Source organism: Dermacentor variabilis, chromosome 7 (assembly GCF_050947875.1).
Source record: "Dermacentor variabilis isolate Ectoservices chromosome 7, ASM5094787v1, whole genome shotgun sequence".
Taxonomy (NCBI): domain Eukaryota; kingdom Metazoa; phylum Arthropoda; class Arachnida; order Ixodida; family Ixodidae; genus Dermacentor; species Dermacentor variabilis.
Genome location: NC_134574.1, coordinates 108,826,340 through 108,838,762, shown reverse-complemented (window position 1 = coordinate 108,838,762; position 12,423 = coordinate 108,826,340). Strand labels below are relative to the sequence as shown.

At 45.4% G+C, this 12,423-nt stretch overlaps 1 protein-coding gene and 1 long non-coding RNA gene across 4 annotated transcripts in view; one reads left to right on the top strand and one right to left on the bottom strand.

Annotated features, from left to right (window-relative positions):
- LOC142587762 (uncharacterized) overlaps positions 1-12,423 on the bottom strand; it is a 55,843-nt gene that overhangs the window by 35,796 nt on the left and 7,624 nt on the right. The window lies entirely within an intron of this gene.
- LOC142587759 (protein-cysteine N-palmitoyltransferase HHAT-like) overlaps positions 1-12,423 on the top strand; it is a 50,509-nt gene that overhangs the window by 33,925 nt on the left and 4,161 nt on the right. Inside the window, exons 8-11 of the mRNA XM_075698988.1 lie at positions 1,384-1,590; positions 3,186-3,221; positions 6,716-6,917; positions 11,539-11,683. Coding sequence (XP_075555103.1) covers positions 1,384-1,590; positions 3,186-3,221; positions 6,716-6,917; positions 11,539-11,683 — 590 coding nt within the window. The remainder of the gene's footprint in view (positions 1-1,383; positions 1,591-3,185; positions 3,222-6,715; positions 6,918-11,538; positions 11,684-12,423) is intronic.

Here is a 12,423-nt window from a genome sequence, read left to right as displayed (position 1 = left end):
TTCAATTCAGCTGTCGTCATACTTTCGCCTCAACGCCATAATCGTGATAGAGTGTTCGTGATGCCGTCGTCGTCACGAAATCGTCGTCATACACTCATCGTCATACCCTTGCCCTCATTCCATCGTCTTCTTGCTGTCGTCGTCATGCCATTGTCCTAATTTCACAATCGTATTTCATTGCGACAGGAATTACACGGACACTCCAGGCGCATTTCTGTAGTCGGTTTCGCCATCGCCCTCAGCGTGAGGTTCGGTATATATTCCAAGGGTGATGAAATCCTCACCGCGCGCCGTACGCTGTATGTAAGAGTGAACGCTTGTGAGGGTGAGCCGGCGATCGGGGCTCAATCTGCCACGAGATTGAGCCACAAGCGGGGAGAAAGCGCACCGTCTTCCATCGCGCTAAAAGCTTTGTGTGTCCACCTGTCTCATTCTCAACGCCCATTTCGCAACTCGAATGGACAACCGGTTATCGGCGCTACGCATTACATTGCCTGCCCAGCTCCATGTTTTTTTCTCCTAATGTCCACTAGAATATAGGTTATCCCCGTTTGCTCTCTAAACCATGCTGCTATCTCGTTGTCTTCTAACGTTACGCCTACCCTTTTCGTCCTGTCACTTTTGCACGGTCCTTAAGTTGTTCTCGAGCTTTTTTATTTGACCTCAAAGTGTCTGCCCCGTATACTAGCACAGGTAGTGCGTAATTACTGCATAGTTTTCTCTTCGACGGCCTCGGTAAACACCCAGTCATCATTTGGCATTTCCTGCCATGTGCACTCCAACTCATTCTTATTCTTCTGTAAAACGTCCTTCTCATAATCAGCCTCCCCTTTAAGTAATTGATACAGATAAACGCAATGCTGCACAGACTCTAGAAAGGCTGACCGGCGAGCATGAATTCTTGCTTCCTTGCCAGGCTATCGAATCAATCTATCAATCTTCAACATTAGTTTTACACATTCTCGCTTAAGGTTCTCAGTCATTTGTTGCAATTCATGTCCAGTGTTACTCAACAGGGCAATGCCATCTGCAAACCGAAGCCTACCGAGATATTCTCCGTCCGTCCTCAGCTCTAAGCCTTCCCAGTCTGATTGCTTGAATACTCCTTCTAAGCATTAGGCGAATAACATTGGAGAAGTTGTCTCTTTGCCTGACCCCTTTCTTGATAGGTATATTCTATTTTTCTTATGAAGAATTAATGTGGCCATGGAGTCATTGTAGATATTTAATCAGATATTCGCGTATACCTCCTGTGCTCCTTATATCCAAAGCACACTATCAATGAGCTTAACTTATTCATGTAAACTGTATTGTCGCTAGACGCCAACTTCCCTTTGGTTTAGTGCGATGTGTCCGATTCTCCTTATTGGATTGTGCATGCAGTTCGGCGATGTCGAAACTTCTCTGGACCGTCGCGAATCTGGACACAACCAGCCTTCTGGGATACGGCTTGGCTCTCAACTTCTTCTTCTACCTGCGCTACGTGTTCTGCTACGGCTTCGCTGGTGCCCTGGCACGCGCCGAGGGAATTGTGCTCCCGCCGCACTCCAAGTGCATCGCTAGGCTAACTCGGTGCTCGCACTTTTGGAGGTAAGTGTGTCAACCAGCTTTATCAGAAACAGTCACTCTTTGGAAGAGCATACACAGAAAAGGGGAAATGCAGGGAGCGGAGACCACGATCTTTCTCAGATTAAAGCCGAGCGATAAAAGCCTGTCTTATTCTTAACTGTCCGATGCGCTCAGATCTGGCTTGCTACTCGGCATCGAAGAAGGGAAAGGGAAAACAGAGAACGGTAGAGAAAGAGGAGGAGGAGAAAAATATGCACCAGCGTCGATGATGAGACGAGATCTGCGGCTAATAGACAAAGCTCCTCCTTCATCATTCAGGTCAAATTTATTCTGGCGTAGAAAAGCCCGCCCTAATTTTAATTGCAAGATGAGTACATCATCAAGCATGAGTTACGCCCCAAGTATGACTTTCTGATACATTTTCTTTTTCAGGTCGACAGTTCGCTTTGCTCTATGAAACAGGTGCTGCCTTTCATATACCATACACAATATGTAGCTAGCGCTGATGCATTAACTCGTAACAAAGATATATGATGTGTACTTTTAATCCACTGGTCGAATTCTCGGGGGAGCTTATCCTAGCCTAATTCGGACAGGCAGTAGCCCCTTTATGAGCGCAGTGTAAGCCCAACATTATAAGAGCTGCGCTAAGTCTGCAATGTATTGGCGAGGCCAAAAGGGACCGTCCCACTGAAGGGCGGCCGATGGTCCCGACGATGTACTTGTGCCTGGCCACGGACGCTGGGATGGTTGGTTTGCTACTCTACTTTGGTGGAGGGGAATAGGAACAGAAAGAAAAAACAGGGATGAGTGTAAATGTACGCTGCATTCACCCACCTGAACGTTGGCTATAGAGTTTGTTACAGGCTTCTTGAAACCCATCAGCCCTCTATTTCTGTGTACAGTTGCTCGATTGGTTGCTACAACTAATAAACTGTACGCGGGCTCCATGTCCAGTGTTTTTATTTCATGGGCTAGCATTTCACATGTTACCGAGTGTCTTGGAGGGAAGTTGTCTTGACATTGTTTAGAGGATACTTATATAATAGGCATTGCACTGCTTTCGCTATCCCAAGAGCCGCAGATTGCACCCAGTCATTGGGACAGGAATTGGTTTCTTCAAACACTTATAAAGGCGCCCCAGAGTAGAGTAACTTTGCAGGCATAAAATATCTTGAACATTAGTACCGGGTTCAGTGTAGATGTGAGCTGCAAGATAAATTCTTTATCACACACTTTTCTGGAAGAACGCTGATGGATGTCTGCCTATGACACAATTTTCATCAAATATCAGTAGATAGGTTACATGGACTAAAGAATGGTGCAAGCCTAATAGCACAGGCGGAAGTTTACGAGCTTTGTGAGGAAGCTACATGGTGTTGCCTGCCAGCTAAATTGAGAAGAAAGAAGCAGAATCGCTGGCAGAATTGTTCAGCCTGTAGGATAAAGCAACCATAAGGTCAACGAAGGCGAGTTGGATAAAGAGGCTGCGGCGTCCGGTGCGTTACTGATTGCATATATATTAGTTAACTTTAAAGAAAGCTGTCCAAATATATTCTCACTCCATTGCAAATATAAAAATATATTTATCTTTCCTTGCATTCTTTTACGCTCAGATACTTCGACCGTGGCATGCACCTCTGGATCAAAAGGTAAGTCAAAACAGTAAACAAAGAATCGTAAAACAGCGAAGTCACTGAAGCCTAAGCTTATGCTACAGGGGCGAAAAGGCTGCGAAACGTATTTGGCGCCCTTGTAGTTGAGCTCATCCTAAGTAATATTCCGCTAGCTGAATGATGTTTTACGCGCTTGCAACAGTTTTCTGTGGGCCTTTGAAAGTTGCTTGAATAATGTAAATACCAATCTCTTCGTCATTGAATGAGCGGTAAATGCAGACAACGAAGGTTTATTAATATCGCCACAGACCGTCATTTTGCACTCTTTGGCAGACTGCCTAGTTAAATTATGCTCCAGTCCTGGCGTAAAGATAGCAAAAACAACACTTTCAAGGAGAGAGCATCGAATTCTACAACGACGCAAGCTAATTTGCTCTCTAGCAAGCGGGCGGCGTAGGCGACTAGGAGAAATAATATTTCAAGCTTTACCTTGCTCTACAGATTGAAGTAGACGAGTGATACAAGTAGGAGCTGCGGGGTGGAGTGGAATCCGGCGAGCGCCGTTAATCAATCTTATCATCAAGTTAAAGGAACGTTTACGAGGCGTGCAGCGTTAAAGCAGCGCTAAATAAAAATATTAAGCCAAGTCTGATCGGCGCATTGCTCGTGTCTCATCGTCTTCTGTGTGCCAATGAATCGCTGTCCTGCGTATAAAATTGGTGCCAAAGTTCTCGTTCCTGCTTTTCAATTTCAACCAACCGCACGGTAAGGGAACAGTTAACGTAATCTCCGCGTAACCTCCCTTTATGCCACTTTCTGGGAATCAGCCAGTGCTGGCGTAACATGAGAGACACTATAGTCTACTACAGGTAGCGCCGCTCCAATTTTCCTGGTTTCATCATATTTCTCGCTGAATAAAAGCTCTGTTCTCAATACGAATGTGGGATTCGTTATAACAGAAGCCTAATATGTCAGTTTAGCTCAAGTTCATATTTTTCTTTAGCTTCATTTTAAGTGCGCGCGATCTTTATGCAAGAGGCACGTAATGCATAGGGAAACGCAAGTATCGAAAAAGGGATACGTGCGGGTCGTCAAAGTGAAGGAGTATGTAGTTGGTTTGTCGCATATATGAGTTATATTGAGTAGCATTGCAGCTTCAAATAAAATGGCAGCGAAGGGTTGCTTATCTCTACGAAATTCTAAACAAAACAATATGCAATAAACTTTCTGGTTGCAATAAAATCAAAAATAGAAGGCCAGGGTGAACTTTGAAAAGGAGTGCTTGCATTCCACAACACTGAAAAAGCCCATAAAGACGCCTAGTTGCACATTTTGGCTTTCTGGACCGTATGATAACACAGCCCCTAACAGAGAGACAAGCACAGAGAAAAGATCATGAAGAGGAAGATGAATCAAATGCGCGCCCAGTATGCTACGCCACCCAGGGGGGATGCTGAAGGCAAGAAATTGAGGCATTGCAGACATTGCACCTCGATGGGGCCCGACGTGTGACCGAAGAACAGCTGTCGTCGTTTGTCGCCACTCGATGGATAAGAAATATTTAGCTTGATTTTTTTCTTATACCAGTGGAAGCGCCACGGTGTGGTAAGCGTGCAGCTAGTCAGCAGTAGTACTAAGGTGCGTGCGCGCGAAGCTTATGCCAGCAGCAGAAATCAGAACGCTGCTCTAACTCCCTCGCAGAGTAGGCCAAGCAGAGTCACGGTGCATCCCGTTGAGTTCGTCACTTTTGCAGCCAAACGCGGAGACTTTCTAATCCTCCAGGCGCAGTCCGCACAATCACGACGATAGCGTGACAGCACGACGGCAGTGTTGGCAACGGTGACCCCGCGAATACCCCTCGAGTGTCCGCACAATTGCTATTGTAATGAAGGTAATAATGGATAGGAAAGTGGGCGGCAGCATTGCTCATACCCGTGTCTCCCCATCATGTGCGCAGTCGGCCACTGAAGTAAGTCAATTTCGAACATCTTAGAACACCATGGAGTTACATGGCGAATTGCCCTTCCGCCGTTAATAGGCTGTACGCATTGCGACAACACTGCAAAATTACCGCGTGGTCCTACCATGGGCTCGCATGGACCTCCTGGCGCCACAGCCCGGGAAAAGCATCCAGATGATTCTTGGCTTGCCGGAGACCTGGCACATCGCTGGCATACTAGTCGAGGCAGTGACTTCGCCGCTGTCCTTGCTGCTCCTACAGCGGGGCCTCCATCACGTTGACAGGCTACATCGCACCCCGGATAGCGTGGCTCTGCTCTCAAGGTTGCGGAGCCGACCTCACTTGCACATGGAAAGCCTGTGTCACTTGTGCGACGAGGTCTCCGGCCGTCCTCCCATGCTAGCCTTCCCGCCACCTCCTCCGCACCATGAGCCACCGAAGGTGCCTACTACGCTGTATGGCCTCACGAAGAAGGCGGCCACATCCTGTGTCCTGTACCTGGCGTTGATGTTCCAGGACTAGCTGGATGGATATCTCTACATCTATACGGATGGCTCCGTCCATCCCGACTCCACATCTGCCACCGCATCTTGTGTTACCCCTGTCTTGGAACACTCCAGAGTGTGCCAGCTGCCTTTGGCGGCAAGCTCCGCCGCTGCTGAGGTGGCTCGCCTGCATCTGGCAGCGGACCTGCTAGTAGAGGACCGCCAGATTCGCCGGTCGTCATCGTTTCGGACTCACGACCGCCGATCATAGCTTTTCAACGACAGAGAACTGCTGGCCTTGCCGTCGCCCTGCTGGCAGAAACTTGTTTCGCGACGTTGTTTCGAGGGGCTTCAGTCTGTCGCTACAGTGGCTCTCCTCGCACCTCTGCGCCTAGGATGACGGCGAGGCTGACTCCCTGGTAAAGACAGCACACCATGCCACTGCACCTGTGAGCACCGCTGTAACCGTCTTCGACTATTCAAGGCACACGTTGCAGTGGCACCTTATGGGGCTCCACTTCGATCGGCGCGTAGGCAGTGCGGTACCCTCCCCCGTTCCTCCGTCCCCTTCCTGACTGCTGCCTCACAAGGCGAGAGAGGTCTTTTGTGTGGCGCCTCCGGATTGGCTGCTCCCAGAGGTGCAGCAAATGCTCCATACGAGGCCTGCTCAGCGTGTGGGGAGGCTGAAACTAAAGGGACTTTAGCTGAAACAATCCAGCATCTTTGTTTTTCGCCACGCTTTCTACAAAGAGAGGGCTTCTCTCTACGTGTCTTTTAAGCGCCTGGTACTCACTGCGGTCTCGGCATCGCAAATGCTGTTCCCCGACCGGCCCCACAGCTCCACCTTCAGGCGCATTCTCACGTTCCTGGAGGACACGGGACTGTTGAGTAACTTGTGAATGGGGCGCCTGGTCACCACTGACAGCCAAGGGCTCTTATTTTTCCATATATTACCCTCCCCACCTCGAAAGCGCTGAGTCGTCCTCCCCAAAGGGTTGCAGAAAATATCGACTTTTCCTCATCACGATATCTCTCTCTCTCTCTCTCTCTCTACTGTCTTACTATGAAGACACCTTTTTTTGCAGATATGTCTACGATCCCCTGGTTGGCGATAGAAGAGGGGCAACCTGGATATTACTGGGCGCGACGTTTGGGTTCAGCTTCAGCTGGCTTTGGCATGGCATGGACAGGCTGTCAACTGTGTGGTCCGTTCTAAGTGTGCTCGGCATCGCAACGGAAGTGCTTGCTGCTGAAGCCCGGAAACTGCGGCCCATCAGGGACTTTGAGGTATGGAAACCGCGCTAGAAGTGACGAGAAATTAAGCTGACGGTCAGTGCAAAATCGAGGCATAAACACTCAGAATTGACCGTGATCCCCTTTACGCCTTATTACAAGTCCTAAAGCTTGTTGCTGGGCGTGTTATTATATTTAACCTGGTATATAAAAACCAACAAGCATAGAACAGGACTGGTTAAGCGCTAACCACCAACGACGCACCTAAAGCACAGTGGGATATAAGGTCTGTTTCATTTGTCTGAGAAGTAAGCTGAGAAAGAAGTTTGAACGGATCCGATACACTTGCAGGAATTAATGTCTGGTGAAGCTTTCTTAAACCGTTCTAATTAAATTCTACACAAGGAAGCACATGATGTCTGCTTACTTCAAAGTTGTGTATTTATCCGCGCACTAGCTGAACGGGAGACCTCCTGCTACGACGACTCAGTGCGACAGCGAAGCCGAAACGAAAGAGACAACGAAACTCAGTCTGATTGCTACACCTGAGAGGCTGTATTGAGATATTACTAAGATAGCACTGCATCCAGGACCCGCTTGTATCAAAGATTACGTTAAAGCCTTTGTAAATACACGCGGTATGCGTTAGTAGGAGTATCAGCCCCACAAAAACTCGCATTTGATTACGCAGTCTCTGGGTTCGATAGACCGAGATTTAATTACTCTATATCAAGGTTCAATCCAGTTTATAACTACACGGTATCACTAAAAATGTGCACACAATCTGAAACCTAACAGCATCCACACCAAACATCGAGATGTGAGACAAAGTTTCGCTCTTAAATGGCCGTTTTTTTTCACATCCAGCTGTGGCTAGCCCCATAACAGACCATGCTGCCAGTGCGTCCTTAAAGGAGAGCTTTCATGTCTGCTACCTTGTTATCACGTTACTATCAGGCTTACGGCCGGTAATTTGTGTACATGTTTTTATGTATTTGACTTTCGACCCCAGAATCTTTCAGTGACTAATCTATGGATCAACGTCGAAGCAACATCGAACCAACAGCATTCCTCCCACCTGGCTAATGACAACCTTTGGACACTTGTGTTTCTTTTGAGAGCCACTCAGAATACAAAAGTTCTCGCACACAACAGTGAGAAAATGTCAACGTTGGATAGATAAGAGACTGGGGCACAGGCACCATGTCGTCATGTGCATCAACAGAAACTACAATAAGTGACTCAATGGTGATCGCTAGGCATGGGTAGTCCTTGGTCACTAGTGAACATGAATCACTTTTTCTACTACCGCTTTCAGTAGCCTTCAATCGGGCACGTCGTCATTGACAGCATTGACATTGTCATAGAAATAGCAATTAACTGTATGGCAAACCTGATAGGGGCATACTCACAAGTGAGCAAGAGTTACTTATATTGTGCTAACTGTAGTGTTAGTACTCTTTTAAACCCTAGAACGTCATGGATATCAAATGAAGTGTCATAAAACACAAGATTTTACTACATCTATTAAAAACTGTTGCCCTTAAGTCACTAGTCGTCATGAATCACGTCTTTTCTCTAAGAGTTGCAGTTTTCATTCCTCCATGTCGTCAATGCTATCAAGTAAAACGTCATAAAATGAGCTTTTCGTTATCATTGCCAAATGGTAACACCACATGATTAGTGATCACTAGTGATCCGCTCTGTTTGGCGCTCTCCAACTCACTCAGCATAGGGTCATGGTTGTCGAAGGCAGTATTTTAGACAATTAAATCATGATCATTCATTGATGCTTAGATTGAGTCACTAGTGATCATGTATCACTATCTTCAGAGTGGCATTGATAGCGTTCATTCATAGATGCCCACCACCATTCATATCAAGCTGTCGTAAAATGAGCACTTTTGATATCATTACTAAATAATAACGCCGAGTCATTAGGAATCACTAGTGGTGCACTCAGTCCGCTGTTCTTGCACTTTAATGCGACATAGCATCGTGGATGTAAAATAAGAACTAGCTTAAATAACGATTCAATTACGATAACTAGGAGGCGCTAGGGTGTAGTCACTGGTGATCACGAATCACTTTACAGTTGTAGCCATCATTTGGGTACGTCTTCACTGGTATCTGTCAAAACGTCATTAAATTTCTTTTTTCTGCTACTAACAGTAAGTGAAAAGCATAACTTTAGTGTACGCTAAATATGATGCAGGCGGAGGCCTGTGCGCACACAAGACATTCATTATATTCTTGAAATTATCATTCTAATGCCTTCTTGCTTCCTGTTGTTTTATCACATCAAAGGTAGCGGGTTCGAGTGACTTAATTAACTCTACATCAAATACCTCCACCTTAATTAACTCCACCCTTATTCACACCTAACGTCCTGGGTTCGACTCCCACCAAAGGTCGAGGGTTCAACTGCCAATTTCGGTGCCTTAGGAACATTGGTCTCATTACGCCGTACAGTAAAATTTTAGTTCTATGAGCCATCTAAGGCTTACGCCTTAATAATGCAAAGTCATTGTTAATGACTATAGCAATGAGCTCGGCTCGGTATTATTGTACTTCCATACAGCATAGGTTCATAGCAATGAAATAAAATAGTATTCAAACAGCAATTCAAGTTTCATAGTTCGGAGATGCTAGGATTGTGTCATTGTTGATCATGAATTACTCTGTACTGTGAGTTAACAATGATAACAGAGAAAATACTTATTCACTGCCATTTTGAAAGATATCAATGATGACGTGTACCAATGGTGGCTACCACTGCCATACAGATCAAGTCATCCGTGGTCACTAGTGACTAATCCCTAGCCTCTCCTAGTTATAATTTGATCGCTGTTTAAAAGAATTTTCGTTTGACATCCTTGATACTATGCTGCATAAAAATACAAGAACACCGGACTGAGCACATTACTGGTGGTCCCTAATAACTCGGCGTTATCAATTAACGATGATACCAAAAATCCTGATTAGGCGACAACCTAATTCATACCTATGACGAGATGCAGGCATGAAAGCTACCACTCTCATGCTGAAGATACTAATTCATGACCACTAGTGACTCAATCCGAGCGTCTTTGAAGTATCGTAATTGAATCGTCGTTTGAATAAACTTTAATTTGATACACATGATGCTATGCTGCATGAAAGTAGGAGAGAACCAAGCCGAGCGCCGACGCTATCATTTGGCGCTGACACAACAAATGTTTAGTTAATGACCATATGATTGATGCCATTGACGACATGCCCGAATCAAAGCTACCACTGTCATTGAATATAAATGATTCATCATCACTAGTTACTTAAGCTGAGCAGTTGATAATAGGTATCGTCGAGTCTCCCGTTTTATGATATTTAATATATATCCTTGACGCTATAGTGCTTACCAGCGATAACACTGAACTGCGCCTAGTAACTTGTGCACACTAGGGAGTTGACCCTGTCAGTTAGGTGCGTCATGTACTTAATTGCTAATTTCATGAGCATGGTGTCGATGACAAAATATTCGGTTGCAAGCTACCAGTAGCCGCAGCACAAAAAGTTATTCGTATTCAGTATAGCAACCAAGGCCTACCAGGGCCTAGTGATCGTCGTTGAGTCGCTCTCTGCTGTTTCCGTTGATACCCAAGACGACATCGCACCTGCATCGCTAACTCTGTTAACGATCCAATGCCTACATTTCCGCGCACTTGTCTGCGAGAATTTGTCTTCTGAGTCGCTCTCAAAACATAGGTATGGTCGTTAGTCCCACGGAAGGAACGCTTTTTATTCGCCACCTTGCCCTTTTATTTTTAAACAAATATAACAACCCCTAAGCTGTGAAAATTGAATGTTCTTGTAAGACGTGATGCTTGGATTCATTTCGCTGGCGTTTGGATTAATTAGGCTTCCGTTTGGATGAAATATAATGGTTATAGGGTTTAATTGATTGGCGCTTAGATTAACATAACTGGCAGTCGGATTAATTTGAATCGCGCCAGGATTGAATTGACTGGCATTTACATTAAATTGAGAGGAAAACATGTAGTCACTATATTTTACGCACTGTAGGTCAGCAACCATCCGAGGAGCTTCAGCGTTGCACTAAACTCTGTCCCTCTTTTTTTTTTTTTTTGTCTAGAGCGTCCTTGATAAAAATACACGCTGTCCCAGTTCTTCATGATTTTCTGACAGATTGCGACTTTATGTAGTCTTTTTGAAAGACAATGGATTGTGAACGCCCTCGCTAGCTGACGTTGTGCATGTTGATGTGAACTTGTACTACTTGTGTGAGCTTTATTTTTCTCTGCGTAACACTTATGGCGTGACTGTTCTGATCGAGACTGTTTTTATAACGCTCACTGTCGCTGGACGCTCTCATGTCGCCACTCTTCGTGCTCTACATTGTTTAGCAGGCTACACCTAAGTTAAGTGATACCCTACTCTCCGCCAGATTTCCTTCCTTGCTTCGCTTCTCCCTTTTTTATCGCTTGTATTTTGCTTGTATCTCAAGTATTCCTGAATTTCCGGAGTTTACTTCCGATGACTGGGATATCCGGTCCTCAGGTGGACTATTTTGCGACTGACCATCATTTATTCACTGAAAACAACAATTGCAACTTTCAGTGCGTCTCCCTTCCTGCTAAACTGCCGAATTCTTTTTACGTCATTTACACCGTAACAGGTGCGACACCTAACCACACCTGAGCGGCTTCGGGTGGCAGGGGCTGTGCTCGGCTCCCCAAACTACCTCCTGACCATATTTGCCTGCATCTTCCACCTGGCCGACTTCGACATCTGCCTCATCCTTTGTAAGAGGATACTTCTCGGTATGTAATTCCTTCCCAGTTTCGCGTGTTGAAAGTAAAAGTATTCGTTCCTGTGTCATGAAAAATTCCGTATAGATAAAGTTGTTTCCGGACAAGAACGCGACGTCATGAAATCACAAGCCAGCAACGCTTGCTGGAAGCACCTGGGTAGATTGACGATATAACATGAAGTTAGGCCCAATAATGTTTCCAGGAGCCCAAATGCTGCCGCACTGCATACATATGCACAGCAGCGTTTGCGTCGTTATGTTGCAAACGGTGGTTGTGAACGCGAAAGCATACAGTCATCTACGCATAGTAACCCTTGTAAGTTTTCTTGAAACCCTGCGTTCTGCATGTCTTTGTTTTCATAGCGTACATAGCAAAAAAAAAGAACAATGCAGGTCAGGTTTTCATTGACTACATGAGCACTGTAATTAATGTAGAGTTTAATTAAAAGCAAGTGGAGGATGTATACAAGGCATGCCGTCTATCACAAACGAAGCTTTCTTGAGAAAGTCGCATAGTCTTTACAAATACTGCCAAGCGAATGTTATTTAGAGTCTTGATAAGAACGCGCCAGTCAATTATAGTTGCGGCCATCCAATTATTTGAGTAAAAGTAATTATATATATGTTCACTTGTTTTCATTGTCAAGGTATTAATTCTGGGGTAGTAGAGAATCACAAGATACGACAAAATCGGGTGCTTCCACCAATGTACACGTCGCGCCTATACTCATATTGTGGAAAAAGAAAGAA